The sequence below is a fragment of the Nilaparvata lugens genome, chromosome X, assembly GCF_014356525.2.
Source record: "Nilaparvata lugens isolate BPH chromosome X, ASM1435652v1, whole genome shotgun sequence".
Taxonomy (NCBI): Eukaryota; Metazoa; Arthropoda; class Insecta; order Hemiptera; family Delphacidae; genus Nilaparvata; species Nilaparvata lugens.
In genome coordinates this window covers 62,490,097-62,508,438 of record NC_052518.1, presented here as the reverse complement: position 1 = coordinate 62,508,438, position 18,342 = coordinate 62,490,097, and the positions used below count along the sequence as shown (strand labels likewise).

At 35.3% G+C, this 18,342-nt stretch overlaps 1 protein-coding gene across 3 annotated transcripts in view; it reads right to left on the bottom strand.

Annotated features, from left to right (window-relative positions):
* LOC111053607 (KH domain-containing, RNA-binding, signal transduction-associated protein 2) overlaps positions 1-18,342 on the bottom strand; it is a 1,288,254-nt gene that overhangs the window by 1,121,128 nt on the left and 148,784 nt on the right. For all 3 annotated transcript variants that reach the window (XM_039441331.1, XM_039441334.1, XM_039441333.1), the window contains exon 2: positions 6,483-6,620. In XM_039441331.1, coding sequence (XP_039297265.1) covers positions 6,483-6,600 — 118 coding nt within the window. In that variant the 5' untranslated portion in view covers positions 6,601-6,620. The remainder of the gene's footprint in view (positions 1-6,482; positions 6,621-18,342) is intronic.

Here is an 18,342-nt window from a genome sequence, read left to right as displayed (position 1 = left end):
CATATAGTACATGGTACATGCTTTGAGTGGGAATTACTTGAGAACTGTAATGGCTCAGAACGTCAATCTCTGCTGAGAGTAGCTTCTCATGGACCTCTACTCTTGTGCAGGTTTCCACGTTTTGAGCACCTCTGATTTAGGAGTTATAATTGATTTTTTGATTCACCATATAGTACATGGTACATACTATGGGTGGGAATTACTTAAGAACTGTGATGGCTTAAAACATCAATTTCTGCTGAAGAGTAGCTTCTCATGGACCTTTACTCTTGCGCAGATTTCCACGTTTTGAGCATCTCTGGTTTAGGTGTTATAATTGATTATATGATTCACCATATAGTACATGATACATGCTTTGAGTGGGAATTACTTGAGAACTGTGATGGCTCAAAACGTCAATTTCTGCTGAGAGTAGCTCCTCATAGACCTCTACTCTTGTGCAGGTTTCCACGTTTTGGGAACCTCTGGTTCAGGAGTTATAATTGATTTACCATATTGTACATGGAACATACTATGAGTGGGAATTAATTGAGAACTGTGATGGCTCAAAACGACAATTTCTGCTGAGAGTAGCTCCTCATAGACCTTTACCCTTGAGCAGGTCTCCACGTTTTGAGCACCTCTGGTTTAGGTATTATAATTGATTATATGATTTACCATATAGTACATGGGACATACTTTGAATGGGAATTACTTGAGAACTGTTATGGCTCAAAACGTCAATTTCTGCTGAGAGTAGCTCAACATAGACCTGTTCTCTTGTGCAGGTTTCCACATTTTGAGCACCTCTGGTTTAGGAGTTATGATTGATTTTTTGATTTACCATATAGTACATGGTACATACTATGAGTGGGAATTACTTGAGAACTGTGATGGCTCAAAACGTCAATTTCTGCTGAAACTAGCTCAACAAAGACCTCTACTCTTGTGCAGGTTTCCACGTTTTGAGCAGCTCTAGTTCAGGAGTTATAATTGATTTTCTGATTTACCATATAGTACATGGGACATACTATGAGTGGGAATTACTTGAGAACTGTGATTGCCCAAAACCTCAATTTCTGGTGAGAGTAGCTTCCCATGGACCTCTACTCTTGTGCAGGTTTCCACGTTTCGAGCCCCTCTAGTTCAGGAGTTATAATTGATTTTTTGATTTACCATATAGTACATGGGACATACTATGAGTGGGAATTACTTTAGAACTGTGATGGCTCAAAACGTCAATTCCTGCTGAGAGTAGCTTCTCATAGACCTCAACTCTTGTTCAGGTTTCCACGTTCTGAGCACCTCTAGTTCAGGAGTTATACTTGATTTTTTGATTTACCATTTAGTACATGGGACATACTTTGAGTGGGAATTACTTGAGAACTGTGATGGCTCAAAACGTGAATTTCTGCTGAGAGTAGCTCCTCATAGACCTTCGAACTTGTGCAGGTTCCCACGTTCTGAGCACCTCTAGTTCAGGAGTTATAATTGATTTTTTGATTCACTATTTAGTTAGCATTAAGTTAACTCTCCAATTTTTGAGACTTCATATCTCAAAAACTGTGGGTGCTCAAAACGAAATAAAAGTTGCTCAAATCAGCTCAAAACGAGCTCAAAACGATAGCGTGTTTACTTTATCGATTTCGAAAAGTGGAGAGCTGGCATTAAGTTGGCTCTCCACTTTTTGAGACGTCATATGTAAAAACGGTGGGTGCTCAAAACGAAATAAAAGTTGCTCAAATAAGCTCAAAACGAGCTCAAAACGATGGCATGTTTGTTTTTTCAATTTCGAAAAGTGGAGAGCTGCTCTCCAATTTTTGAAACGTCATTTCTCGAAAACTGTGGGTGTTAAAAACGAAATAAAAGTTGCTCAAATCAGCTCAAAATGAGCTCAAAACGATAGCGTGTTCACTTTTTCGATTTCGAAAAGTGGAGAGCTGGCATTAAGCTGGCTCTCCAATTTTTGAGACGTCATATCTCGAAAACAGTGGGTGTTCAAAACGAAATAAAAGTTGCTGAAATCAGCTCAAAACGAGCTCAAAACGATGGCGTGTTTAGTTTTTCGATTTCGAAGAGTGGAGAGCTGGCATTAAGTTGGCTCTCCAATTTTTGAGACGTCATATCTCGAAAACGGTGGGTGCTCAAAACGAAATAAAAGTTGCTCAAATCAGCTCAAAACGAGCTCAAAACGATGGCGTGTTTACTTTTTCGATTTCGAAAAGTGGAGAGCTGGCATTAAGTTGGCTCTCCACTTTTTGAGACGTCATATCTCAAAAACGGTGGGTGCTCAAAACGAAATAAAAGTTGCTCCAATCAGCTCAAAACGAGCTCAAAACGATGGCATGTTTGTTTTTTCGATTTTGAAAAGTGGTGAGCTGCTCTCCAATTTTTGAAACGTCATATCTCGAAAAATGTGGGTGCTCAAAACGAAATAAAAGTTGCTCAAATCAGCTCAAAACGAGCTCAAAACGATGGCATGTTTGTTTTTTCGATTTTGAAAAGTGGTGAGCTGCTCTCCAATTTTTGAAACGTCATATCTCGAAAAATGTGGGTGCTCAAAACGAAATAAAAGTTGCTCAAATCAGCTCAAAACGAGCTCAAAACGATGGCATGTTTAGTTTTTCGATTTCGAAAAGTGGAGAGCTGGCATTAAGTTGGCTCTCCAATTTTTGAGACGTCATATCTCAAAAACGGTGGGTGCTCAAAACGAAATAAAAGTTGCTCAAATCAGCTCAAAACGATCTCAAAACGATGGCGTTGAGAGATTCCAAAAATATTTTAGTAGAGAGCCAACTTAATGTTGGTACTTTGATAGTTTGTTACTATCAGTTATAGAAAAGGTTAAGATATTTGTTTTTCCTGCATTAAATATAGTTTACTGTTACAAATTCTACTTATACTACTACAAATAATAATAATACTTTGTGGAGTTTCTAATACCGGTTTGTGCGAGTAATCCTAGTGAAGGTATGGAGGGCTTGACTTTAGATCATGTGGCTGTGGAAGGGGTGAGCAGACGGCTGGAACGTCTCCGGATGTGATACAACCTCGGCGATACATGCAAAGAGCAAAGTGGGAATAGTCAAGATCTTCAAAGCGAAACCTGACCTCACTCTGACATCTCTGCTGTCTTCACAGATTCCTCAACATCACCAGAGACTATTGAATAGGCTGGCGAGAAGTGTTTTTGGCATAGCACTCCACCACGTTCCAGCCGTCGGCTCACCCCTTCCACAGCCACATGATCTTCACTTTAAGCCCTCCATACCTTCACTAGGATTACTTGCACAAACCGGTATTAAAAACTACACATAGTATTATTATTATTTGTTGTAGTATAAGTTGAATTTGTAAGAGTAAACTATAGTAATTTTGAACAATGAATATTTTTCCCTTTTTTCTCCACTTTATATCTCCACTATTATTAATCCTATCGGAAACGTGCATATGACCTTTTTGTATAAAATATTACGTAGTTTCATTTTACTAATAATAATTTTCCCGGAGGTCATAGTTTCTGAGTTATTTACAAAAGACCAAAAAATGCACCTTTAGAGCCCCCTCCCCCACTTAGCACGACCCTCATCGGTCAGTACTTTTAGTATGTTGTTCAAGAAGCCTTCCCCTACAACTGTACCAATTTTGGCTTATACATGAATTATTTCCCCTATTTGGCATTTCTGTCTTCGTTGCCTGGACTATTTTTAAACTTGGCTCCCGGCTTCATCATATTTACAACATTATGCTAACTTTTTGACAAGACTCCATTCACAACCCGCCTTCCTTGACTATCGGAAAAACATGTTATTTTTACTGGATCAAGATTGAATGAATTTCCTTCTAACTGCTCTTTATGAAAGTCGTTTGAGTTGTATCGTTTCTGTTTGGTATGTGAATTTGACACCTTAGATGTGGTTGAGCACGATGGCAGATACCTCCGGAAATGAGAAATGATGATGTCCATTTCTTTGGCGTCTGCCACGATCTCCTGAAGAACAATAATTATCTTCCTTCTCGATTCCTCAAGCTTGTCACTCAATACCATAATTTGGTCCATGAGGTTAGTGTTTACCTCCAGCAAGAGATCCATTATTTGACCAACTTCCAAGTCGGATGCAGTCAATCACGCTATTTTTATTATTATTTTTTATAAGTTTTATTCTGATGTGCAATATTAAAATGTTCTTTCAAGTCTTCATTCACCAGTCCTGTGGTTTGAGAAGAGACTTCTCTGCACTGTCACCCAATAATCAGTTCCATTCCTGCTTGGACATTATTGGTTTGAGAAGAGATTTCTCTGGACTGGCGCTTAGCAGTCAGTTCCATAATCTGAACATCGTCGGTTTTAGAAGAAACTTAAATAATAGAATAAAAGAATTGGTCATTTATAAAAAATGTTGATGAGTGGATCTCTAGTATCAGTTGTAATGAACTAGATGATTATGTTATTTCTACGTATGTCAATATAGATTATTATGTGTGTGTGTGTGTGTGTGTGTGTGGTGTGTGTGTGGTGTGTGTGTGTATGTATGTGTGTGTGTGTGTGTGTGTGTGTGTGTGTGTATGTGTGTTTTTTTTTTCGGAGTGCATGTTGGCATCCATCTATGTTGATGCCTGAAAAGTGTAAGTTACCTACTTGAAAAGATACTGTATTATGCTACTTATAGGTATTTTAGATTTTATATTGTAGGTATTTTGTCACCTGTTATTCATCAATAATTATTATAAAAGCTGAAATCTTTACTTTTCCATAATTTGTCTTTATTCTTATAAGTATAAATTACTCAATTGTATTTGGAACTCGCTCCTCACTCACAGGCATTTGTCCATATTAGGAGCGTTCTCCACATTTAATATTGTATATACATATTGTATTTTGTAAGAGAAGAAGAAATAAATCAATTTAAATTTCAGTTATTCATTATTATTATTATTATTATTATTATATTATTATTATATGGGTAATACACGACGAACACTGTTCAGTGATCATGATCCACGTCTTCTATCGTGTGTACAGGGCCGACCACTCTGGCGAATATGATGCTATTATGCTACAGAAATAATATTGATATTGATAATCTTTTGATCTTAATACAAATATTATTAGATATAGTGCAGTATAACATAGTGAGGACTGAAGTTGATAAAGAAGAAAAATATTCTCATGATAACAGATATCTTATTCATCAAAATGAATTCACAATCTGTTGTGTTGTGTGTGGTGTTGTAGTACTTTTCCATAATTCAAAATTGTGTTATTCATTTTGAGAATAAGTTTTTAAAATCTATATTCGATAGATAATAATTTAAGTATCAATAATCATGTAAATTCCGGGATTGACGTTGAGTGACAGTTTTCACTGTGCTCACTAGGTGAGAGATCACTTAGTCAGTGATCACTTTTCACAACAGATGATTGGCATTGGAAATAAAACATTGGAAAGGTTTTTAGTAGAAGTCTGGTGTACCCTAGCTGGAAACCTGTCACTGATTAGTGCTTTAACAAGTTAACATGGTACACAGAGTTCCCTCCAATCAATTAACTCTCACCAAGAACTGATTCTCAGGCAATCTTAGTACATTGTGAGTGACATGTTTGCTTGTTGGAACGCTCGTCCTTGCTTACATAGTAGATGAATTGGATCAACTCATAAACAACTCATCAGTTGTTCGTTGTTTTATGTTGATGTGATAATCATCTACATTTATTTTGACCATGAAACATATTATGTAATTGTGCGAAGTTCACCGTTCACAGAAACATAAGTTACTCAGAGATCCACTTTCAAAATAAGTCTTAATATAATATGTTTGTTTAGCCTACCTTTAAATTATCAATCGGCTTACAGAACCGAATATGAGTATACTGATTCCTTTCAAGTTTGATAATTTTATCAGTATGAAAATAATTTTCAAAACCCATCTAATTATCATGAGTATTATGAATCTTTGTATGAACCATCATCATCAATAACTTTAATGTCTGCATATGCCAAAAATTCAGTATTATATGAAAAAAATATTTCATTTTTTCTGTAAATCTTTTTCTTCCATGTAAGGATGAGGACAATTGAAATAGAGCTTTCAATGAACAAAACACCCTTGTTCTTTGAGAATTCTTACTTCGATGTTATTGTTCTACTAATAACATCAACGATTAAGAAGCGTATTACCACACATATAGGCCTACTACAAAATTCGTGTTTCCACAAATATTTACAAATTCAATAACCACAACGATGTTTCTTTGTGACTATGCCAAAAGTATAAGTACGATATCCTGAAGCTTCATAATGATCCTGAAGCTATCTAATGCTCTGTATTCTATTATTTTTTTGTTATCATTGTAAAGCTTCAAGGCTAGTCATGAAAGCTTTGTATTTAAGTCACAAGCAACAAGGGAGCAAATATGATGCAGAGAGAATGCAATTGCTTGAAATGAGGGCCCAATGCTCAGTATTGGAGTGTAAGACAGTGATGAAATAGAATAGGCCTACCTTGTTTTGGGAATACATTTGCTTGTGCAACAAGCATGCCGTCCCTGTCATCCTCTTCGAAGTTCGAAGCCAGTTCTAGGTCCATGTTTGACATCGACATGTCGTCAACAACTAACATCCAGCAATTGGTGAAACCACCTGGAACAAATTAATATCCAATATTCAGCACTTTTGCATGCGGTTTCCAGGCTATACACAGTATGTATTCTCTTCACATATCACTGAAAATATTCCTTCACTCAAGCATACAATTCTTACCTTATAGGAAATACTTTTTCCTTTTAATAGTCCAGGCAATGAATGCTCAAAAAAAGTATAGAGGGAAATGTTTGGAAGACAATATTTGACCCCACAGTTCTGTTTAGGGTAGTAGGGAGGTAAACATATCAAAAATCCCCACCCCTAACCATTGTGCTAAGTGGGTGGGGGTGGTTCAATGGTACAATTTTTTGGTTTCTCGCATATAACTGGAAAATTATGTATCTAACGGACATAATTGTTATATACAAAATTCAAGCTCACATAATCTCCTACAATATTCATCGAACAACTTTTTTTATATCTCCGCTAGTTTTCGAGATATCCGCTCTTGAAGATATGACATTTTTGAAAAAACATGTTTGCCTTCAATTTTTTTCAATTTTCGCTCTTATAACTTTTGAAATATCGATGGGAAAAATCCATGCTGAAAATGAACCTATGGAGCATTTAATTCTCTTCAATTTGATGTATAGTTTCACACTTTTACGAATTTCCCTACATTTTTTGCAGCAGCTTTAGGGTTGATTGTGAAATCTCCTTTTTTGCAACAATAGACGAATTGACAAAGGAATTCGTAGGGAATGTTTTAAACACAATTTTCGACTTTGCAGCTTTGTTAAGAGTAGTTAGGAGAAGAACATATCAAAAGTCCAAAAGAACATATCATATTCATATTCATAATATGTGCTAAGGGGATGAGGGTAGCTTAAAAGTTGCATTTTTCAGCGTTTTGCTCCCACGCTCAAATTGCTCCAACTGACAAAACTAACCATTCGAAATTGAAGCTTGATAAATTCTCTACACTTTTTGTTAAGTAGAATTTTGTGATTTTCTCAACAGCTCCCGAGATATTCGCTCTTGAAGGTGTGTAGTTGTTAAAATGACAGGTTTTTATCCAATGTTTTGCTTTTTCAGGGCTTATAACACTCCAACAATGCATCGTAAGAACTGATGCTTATTGTAGGTTTGTAGAGCATTAAATTCTTCTCGAAATTATGTATATTTTCACTATTCCAAGTTTTCCTTTCATTGTTATAGCAGCTTCAATGTAGGAGGTGAAATTTTCATTGATGCAACAAGTGTCAACTCAGTGGTTCCACGCCTTCAACAGAGGGGATAAAGTTGTGCACTTTTGGTATGTTCACCTACTAACTAGTTCAAATTAAGCTGCAAAGTAAAAATTGTTCCACAGACACATCCTTCAAATGTCATTGTCAAACGATCAATTGTTGCAACAATGAAAATTTCACTCCTACATTGAAGCTGCTCTAACAATGAAAGGAAAACTTGGAATAGTGGAATAATACATCATTTCGAAGAGGATTCAATGCTCTACAAACATACGATAAGCATACATTTTTACGATGCATTGTTGGAGAGTTATGAACCATGAAAGAGCAAAACATTGGATAAAAACCTGTTATTTCAACAATTATACACCTTCAAGAGCGGATATCTCGGGAACTATTGGGAATATCACAAAATCCCACTGAACAAAAAGTGTAGAGAATTTATCAAGCTTCATTTTCGAATGGTTAGTTTTGTAAGTTGAACGCATTTCTCTCGAGATATGAGCGTGGGAGCAAAACGCTGAAAAATACAACTTTTAAACCATTCTCATTCCCTTAGCACATGAGTTATGAATGAGGACTTTTGATATGTTCTTCTCCTAACTAGTCTTAACAAAGCTGCAGTGTCAAAAATTGTGTTTAAAACATTCCCTCCAAATTCCTTTGTCGATTGGTCTATTGTTTCTACAGAAATGTAGATTTCACAATCAACCCTAAAGCTGCTGCAAAAAGTGTAGGAAAATTCGTAATAGTCTGAAATTATACATCAAATTGAAGAGAAATAAATTCTCTATAAGTTGACAATCAGCATGGATTTTTCCCATTGTTTTTCCAAAGTTATAAGAGCAAAAATTAAAAAAAATTGGAGGCAAACGTGTTTTTTCAAAAATGTCACATTTTCAAGAGCAGATATCTCGAAAACTAGAGAAGATATGAAAAAGTTGTAGGATGAATATTGTAGGAAAATATATGAGCTTCAATTTTGTATATATCATTTATGTCCGTAAGATACATAGTTTTCGAGTTATATACGAGAAACCATAAAATGGAACCTTTGAACCACCCTAACCCCCTTAGCACAGGTGGCAGGGGTGGGGACTTTTGATATGTTTACCTCCTTACTACCCTAAACAGAACTGCGGGGTCAAAAATTGTCTTCCAAACATTTCCCTCTATAACCCTTCTTTGACTGGACTATCTCTATAACTATAAAAGGCTAAACCCCGACTGAAATCACACCACAGCCCAAACTACTGAGCCTACAAACTTGAAATTTTGCACAATTGTTTATGATAGCCTTTAAACATCCACTAAGAAAGGATTTTTCAGTAATTTGCCCCCCTGAGGGAGATGGGGCCCCCCAAAAATTTTGTACTTTTCAACCGCTCATTGCACAGCAAAGTCATGAGGAACTTTTTTGTTCATCTACGAAAAAAAATAAGATCTATGCAAAAGAATTCCGACCAGGAGCAGAGAGGCGTCCAGGAGAGGGCATTTTTTTTTTAAATTTTCATGTAAAATAACACCACAGCTCAAACTAATTGGTCTACAGACTTAAAACTCTGCATAAATATTTTTCAAAGATGCTAGACGCGCTCTAAGAATGGATTTTGAGATATTTTGCCTCTAAGGGTTTCAAAGGATGAAAAAGGATCCTATTTAGTAAGGTTATGAACATGGTAAGGTGGATGCCATATGGAACTGGAATAATATTGACACATGATATTCTAACATATGTTGTAATCATTGGAAAGCTTAAAATATTTTTATCAATCAGCTGATCGAATTTAATTTTCTGTGGATCGAAAGCGCGAGCTTGCCACGTTTTTGTTCCATTTTTGTATGCTTATTGGCCAGTTCGGTTGCGACTTCTATCAGCTGTAAATGGAGTCTCATACATTCCGATTAGAAAAGAGCACAGAGATTTTCTTTGGTTAGGAGTTTGTTGATAATTCTTTTTTCAAATTAAAATCTTATTGCAAACAAAAATCACATTGGAAAATTTCTTAATTGACAACAAGATTACAAAAACAAGATGTCAAACATAAACCTACGTCAATTTGTAGCACGGCCAGAAAAAGACAAACTTGAGTACTAGCTGTGAGTTCATTCAATATAACTTATATTTTAGTGTTAATATTTTGTGAGCAAAAAGTACGAGTTGATGAGAGATGTGAGTAATTCTTCAAATTTGATCTAAATGGTTATTCATATTGTAGTAGTCGGGGCACTTCAATCAAAGTATTTTATTCTGTAGCTAATAAATTTCATATTTATTTCGTATTTATTGTCCATAATGTATCCTGTGTCCATAATGGAAGTGATTGAGCTACTCAACATTAATGGCTTACTGGTCCTTCATAGAATTTATAGTATTCCTGGTGATTTAGCCTGTCTTTTTTCAGCGTTGACTATTAATAATAAATCTTTATTTACAACTAGCTTACTTGGCGAACTTCGTACCGCCAAAAAGTCAATGTATCTCATGTCACACTTTACTTTATTTGGTGAATCATGAAATTTATCAGACAATCAATATTTTCATTTACATCTGAATACGAACTTCCTATGTGCTTAGTCATGCAGCATTCATTATTCCCAAAACATTTTCTTCTCAATCAATTGGTAGTAATATCTAACAGTAAAGTTTTGAATTAAAAAAAAATAGAAACTGATAAATCAGTGTTTCAAAGATGATTCCAATGTTTTCATAGTTGTTGATTGTCAATAGATGGTCCACGAAATATGTGATGTACGATGAATCACCAGGAATTACATATTCTTCCCATCTTCCATTTTTGGATGAATATAAGCTAAGCTGAATTTGAAACAATGTAAATTATTCTGCTATCAATGAATGTAATATGAACAACTCCCTTCCATGAGGTGAAAATTTTTTTCCAACATTTTCCGGTTACTCAATGATAGAGGAGTGATAATTATTTGTAAAGGTCATCTGAGGAACCATTATCTGGTTCTAATGTGGTTGATTAGCTGGTACTAATCAACAACACTTCAACTCCAAATTATCGTTGTAATACCAGCAGCCTAGACAATTTATCATAGGGTGACGTGTTTATTTCAGCTGGTAACTATAGATGCTGAATCATATTATCTCAATATGATCTTGAATCATGATCATCTTTCCGTTCTTCGGTAGCCGCTAGGCCGACAATTTCGAAAACATAGGTCTGTTAAATGGATTAATAAATAATCATTTTTAGCCGCCCTATTAAAATATCTGGTCAGAAACCATCCCCAATATTCACACAACATATTCCCAAAGTTTCATGCGGTTATGTCAAGTATTTTTCAAGTCATGGGGAACAAACACACAAACATACATTCATTGTCATATATATATATATATATATATATATATATATATATATATATAGAAGATAGAAGATAGATTGGCTCAAACAAAAGCCTCTCCAAATGGAGGTAGAATGATAAGGTTGACAACTTTCAGTTGTGTTGTTTTAACATTTTTTTCAAATAACTTTCAAAAAGTTCATGTTGTACCTACTATTGAGTTTGAGACACTTCTGACACTATCATAGTTTCACAACTATTCTATTCCACACTCCTATCTCTTGCAGTCGTTAACCATATCTATAATAAAATTAAGAGTTGGCTTATACACGTACGGGATTGGAAAATTATGTTTGACGCATCATCACGTCTGAACTACTGAACTAATTAACTTGAAATTTTGCATATAGGCTAGATTCTTAATTAACCACGGATAGTTATAGGCCTATTTCCAATTCTTCAAAACTTCATTACGTCAAGTTTTCATATTATCAAGTTTGAAAATAGATCCTTGCAAGGCACGGGTTCCTGCTAGTAATTTCATATAACTTGAGAGAACCAAAGAGACATACAGAGTGGGTGAAAAGTCCAAGAACGCAGCTTAATATCTCATACACAAAGGTAATCCACCGTCAAGGATGTGATTGGGCATCCTACTCATATTAAAAAAAAACTTTTTCCTACATATACCTTGAAAAGTGACCATTTGTGCACTGATTGCAGGCTGCAAAGAATCACTTTTCCGCACTAGTGCGCAAAGTGAGTACTTTGCGTACTCCAGATTTGCAGCATGACAACAAAAAATAGTTAGTAGGTTATATGGAGCACCAGTGCAGCAAAATAAAAATTAAGTTGGTAATACTCGTATTGAGGCCCACGTTATAATGAATGGCAGTGGAGAACAGCGTTGCCATTATGTGCCTTTATTATAGTCATTTCAATGCTTACATAACATAAACCCCCTTCAAGCAGTCACATAAATTTTCAATTGAATCACTAATCATTATAATTCAATTAATATTATTCAACTTTGAATAAATTAAGGTTCTTATTAATAATAAAATTACACAGAGAAACATTTGATGGATTTCAGGGAATTTTACCCATAATTACCCACTTTTCATATTCAATGGTAACTGTAAGAAAAATTTAATGTGGAATATGTGCGCAAAGTTCGTTTGCTGCACTCAAGAAACCATTTCCGCCCTCGCCTACAGCTCGTAAACGTTTACTCCGGTGCAGCAAACTGTCACTTTGCGCACTAGTTGCACAAATAACTATTCCACGACTTCAGAAATGTTGGATTCGCCATTTTGATTTAACTTATTTTTTTAAAAATAGGAACTTGATCATGCGATACATGATTTCAATACGGAATTTCAAGACAAGATGAATGGCGAAAACCGCACATCGATATCTCAAACCGTTTGCAAGATATTCACATCATAAATCAATATCATGCAAATCAGAAATGAAATAAAGTGTGAAGTGTATATAATAAATTATTTTGAGTAGGATCCCTAATCACACTCACCTTGAAATCTATTTTTTTATGAGATTCCAAGCCGGTTTCATACTTTTTTTCCTTTGTGCTTTGAATAGAATTGATTAATAATATAATGGATATCTTCGAAATGGTTTGAGATATCGATATGCAGTTTTCGCCATTCATTTTTTCTTCCAATTTCAAAATAGAGTTGCATTCAAAATGGTGAATCCAAGATGACGGATCAGATTTTTGAAGACATAGTGAAGTAGTAGTATTTTTAATTTTAGTAGGATCCCCAATCACATCCACCGTCAAATTACCTTTGTGTATGAGATTTTAAGCCGTTCTCGGATTTTTCACCCATCCTGTATATTATTTTCATTATTCCGAAATAACATGAAATGATTTATGATTACATCAGTGCATTAGCTCATTAGTTCGGCTAAAGATGGGTTTGTTTCAACACGAAACTCCAGTTATGTGAAGTTATCAATGAAGGAGATTGGATGAATAAATCATAGTTTTCCAAGTTCTTATATCAATATCAAGTTCTTTAATATCAATGAATAATATATATATATATTATATATATATATATATATATATATATAGAATAGAATAGAATAGAATAGAAAGATGATTTATATGAACAAAGCAAATACATAATAATGCAAAAACCAGTTCACAATGTCTTTCAAAGGAATAAGTACAGTACCAAAAAATGTTAATTCACAAAACTCATCATAGACTTGGCAGAAGCCGTCAGTCGAGTTGTTTACTCTATAATACACTTTCAATAACTACCTTATCTGAGTTTTGACCTTCGTCTTGCTAATCAATTTTATTCTTCAATTCGATTCTCAACGCAGACCAGATTTAAGCGTACGGTATTTTTCACAACTTAGATAATCAAACTATAACAGTATCGCTGCATCGATTCTTATCTCATCCCCAGAAATGAAACGTTCTACTTCCAACACTGGTAGGTCTAGCCAAAAGAAAGCTTTGATTTTATTTTATTTTTCTCAGCTACTGTTTATTCTCATCCATCCTGTCATGGTAATAATAATAATAATAATAATATCGAGTGACCTGGCTGGCTCAGGTCTGGTGTCAGAGTTTTCAGGTCGCAACTGATCAATTTCCTGTCATGGTCAAATTGAACAGCTCAATACTACACTAATATAAATTATTGTCATGTACACTAAGAAAAATTGTTGATTTAGATAATATAACATTGCTAAATAGAGTATGTTTTACACAAATGATAATAATTATAATGAAATTTCTTGTTTGAATCAAACATTATCAAGCCTACTTGAGTGGAAAAACGTAATTTAATATCTGTATGACCATTCAACTTACAAGCAAATTAAGTTTCCAGTAAGTAAATTGAAAGTAATTTCTTAGTATAAAAAATAAAATATCAAGCAATCCTAGCTGTTGAATTCCCTGACCAACCATTGCCTATAACGCAGAGCATCCCTAAGATACCCAACAAGGCGGTACCAATCTCTACCATTCAAATAACTAATTATTGTATCTTCACTTATATATGTGTAACGAAACCAAGTCTGTCTAATCGCCCCCAGTACTTTACACTTACCCATGAAGTGGACCAAGCTCTCAGGCTCTCTACTGTTACATAAGGAACATATATGCCTATTCTCCTCCCTGTCTAGTCTGAAATTTAGCGACAGCATAGAAGCTCTCGCTCTAAAAATTATATTTATGAAACTCCTCTTGTAAGAGTCATTCAAATACGTGCGATCTCCTAAGTCTACCAGTAAAGAAGAGTACATACTATGACCAACATTAAGTTGGCTCTCCTCTAAAATATTTTTGAAATTTCTCAACTCCATCGTTTTGAGCTGATTTGAGCAACTTTTATTTCGTTTTGAGCATCCACCGTTTTCGAGATATGACGTCTCAAAAATTGGAGAGCCAACTTAATGCCAGCTCTCCACTTCTCAAAATCGAGAAACTAAACACACCATCGTTTTGAGCTTGTTTTGAGCAGAATTGAGCAACTTTTATTTCGTTTTGAGCACACACCGTTTTCGAGAAATGACGTTTAAAAAATTGGAGAGCTAACTTAATGCCAGCTCTCCACTTTCCGGAATCGGAGAACTAGACATGGCATCATTCTGAGCTCGTTTTGAGATGATTTGAGCAACTATTATTCTGTTTTGAGAAACCACCGTTTTCGAGAAACTCACACTCATAGAATGCGCCATGTACTATATGAGAAAACAGAAATTAATTATTAGTCCTAAACAAGAGGTGCTCAAAACGTGGAAATCTGCACAAGAGTAGAGGTCTATGAGAAGCCACTCTCAGCAGAAATTGACGTTTTGAGCCATCACAGTTCTCAAGTAATTCCCACTCATAGTATGTCCCACTATATGGTGAAACAAAAAATCAATTATTACTCCTGAACTAGAGGTGCTCAAAACGTGGAAACTTGCACAAGAGTAGAGGTCTATGAGAAGCTACTCTCAGCAGAAAATTGACGTTTTGAGCCATCACAGTTCTCTAGTAATTCCCACTCATGGTATGTCCCATGTACTATATGATAAATCAAAAATCAATTATAACTCCTGAACTAGAGGTGCTCAAAATGTGGAAACCTGCACAAGAGTAGAGGTCTATGAGAAACTACTCTCAGCAGAAATTGACGTTTTGAGCCATCACAGTTCTCAAGTAATTCCCACTCATAGTATGTCCCATGTACTATATGATAAATCAAAAATCAATTATAACTCCTGAACTAGAGGTGCTCAAAACGTGGAAACCTGCACAAGAGTAGAGGTCTATGAGGAGCTACTCTCAGCAGAAAATGACGTTTTGAGCCATCACAGTTCTCAAGTAATTCCCACTCATAGTATGTCTCATGTACTATATGAGAAAACAGAAATTAATTATTAGCCCTAAACAAGAGGTGCTCAAAACGTGGAAACCTGCACAAGAGTAGAGGTCTATGAGAAGCTACTCTCAGCAGAAAATTGACGTTTTGAGCCATCACAGTTCTCAAGTAATTCCCACTCATGGTATGTCCCATGTACTATATGATAATCAAAAATCAATTATAACTCCTGAACTAGAGGTGCTCAAAACGTTAGAGAATGACATTTGAGCCATCACAGTTCTCGAGTAATACTCACTCATAGTATGCTCCATGTACTAAATGGTAAATCTAAAATTAATCATAACTCCTGATCTGGAGGTACTCAAAACGTGGAAACCTGCACAAGAGGAGAGGTCTTTAAGAAGCTTATTACAGCAGAAATTCACGTTTTGAGCCATCTCAGTTCTTGAGTAATTCCCACTCAAAGTATGCTTCATGTACTATATGGTAAATCAAAAATTGATAATAACTCCTGAACTAGGGTGCTTAAAACGTGGAAACCTGTACAAGAATAGAGTATTGACTGATTCAAGATTATTAAAACAATGTTCATTATATAAGTTCATCAATGTTTATTATAATTTCGAATAGGTCAAAACTGATGTTTATTTATTTTGAATTTCCACCAGGATGTTGGAGTAAGTCCTTGAATTTATATTTCTATCAAATTATTTGATTGGTTTCATAATATTAGAGGTTTATTGTATTTAAAAAAGAAGTAAAAGGTATTTTTGAAAAAGCTGTATTATTTTCTCTTAATTTTCAACAAAATATAGTTATTAGTTATCAACCATATCAGTTATCAACTGATTAATTCAAGTAACAAATGTCGATGAATAATAATTGATTCCTTCAATAATTGTAATCTTCATAAAAAATTGCTGATGTCCGGTATTACAAAAAACATTGAGAATTCGAAATCAGAACTCTCCTATCAATGGCCACGTTTTCCAAGCCGCGAAAATTGCTGAGTACAAATTGACTGAACTGAAATTGGCTAACCAGCAGAGAGTCGCTCCACTCGTACAAAACGCGACTGTGCATAGAGCCTTACATGGTAAATTTCTTTTTCATCCAGTTTTACTGTTGGTAGCACTGCTGTAGAAGCAGATGTTCATTGCTCCCCTCCTACTCACCTCTGTGATGATTGCAGCAACTATGCCACTATTATGCAACTATTGCATTCATTCAGTTTCAGTCTCAGTCTGAGTTGAGCAGTGAAGCAGAGCATACATATGTCTTTCCTGTTCTGATATAGTTATTTGTGCAACTTGTGCGCAAAGTGACGGTTTGCTGCACCGAAAGAAACGTTTACCGAAAGACGTTTCTTGAGTGCAGCAGAGGAACTCTTCGCCCGTATTTCACATTAAATTTTTCCTACAGTTACCATTAAATATGAAAAGTGGGTAATTATGGGTGAAATTCCCTGAAATCCATCAAATGTTTTTCTGTGTAATTTTATTATTAATAAAAGTGACCTTAGTCATTTTAAAAAAGTCTTAAGAAAAATCATGACAGTTGCTTTTTATGAGACTGAAGGAAGCAATTCAATTCAATTCAATTTCTTTATTCCAATAAATGCTCAGTAACTTAGTAAAGCTTGCCTAATGAGCAACCAACAGAATCAGAGAAAGCAAAAATATATTTGCAGAAGAAAATTTCTTCATCAGATATTCCGTATGAGGAAGCAGAAACAGATTTTGGGATGGCTGATGACAATGAAGAAGTTGATTTCAAACTGCCTTCTCAAGAATCATCAAAAACATTCCGGGATTTTGTAATGGGAACTAAAAACAAAGTTATGGATAGGAAAAATGATGTGGGAGACAGGAATAATCAACAGTTTCTCCCAAATGTGGTGGAAGATTTGTTGAAAATATCAAACCTCATCCCACTTTGGACTGCATTGATGCAACCTCATTTTGGTTATGGAGGTTCAACTGCATCAAGCTCTGTAGTAGAAACCCAATTCTCCATAATAAAAAACAAAGTTTTTCAAGCTAACGAGATTCCTACAAGAGCTGACACATTTGTGTTTCGCCATATAAAATTCATTGATGGCTCATTGAAATTGAAGAGAGAGACCACAGAGTTGCGCCAAAGAAACGAATGTCACCAATCAATTGAAATGAATGAAGAAGAAAATTATTTGAATGAATGTGATGAAGTAGGTGAGATTATGAATCCTCAAACAGTGAGTGAAGAAATGACAACATATCATAATCTTGAAAAAATTGAAGATTATTCACCTGATAAAGCTAAGGTGAGTCACGGTATGTTTACACAGTCACGGGATGTAGTCAATGAATTTGAGAAAGAGCTAAACTGCGAGGAGAATTGGAGAGGGGTAAATGATATTCCTCTTGTGAGAAAACGCCCTCATTCTTCCTACCTAGAGCCGTCTTCTGAATGGGGAATAATAGATCTTTCAGATCAAAGGAAAATTATTCCAATTGGCATTTTACGTAATGGAGATGATCCCAAGCTAAAACCTTGGATGTTGGATGGCAAGAAAGTAGTCGCATCAAATACCTGCATGTTCGATTCTTTGTGCCAAGTACTATGCAGCGCAGCTTGTGACAGTAGAAATTATAATGAATATCTCATGTCCAAACAGACTGACATGTCTGAAATTGTAAAATCCATTATAACAATGCGAATATGTGCCCAGATTTATAAAAAAGGGCTATTTTGCTGGCTAAATATTTTCAATTAACCCCTTTGGTGCAAGGTCTTTATCGAATAAATTCAGTCTCCACTGTCAGCAAAATGCTGGATGCTGTCATGACTGAGCTCCCTTCAGCATTTTTCGCTTCC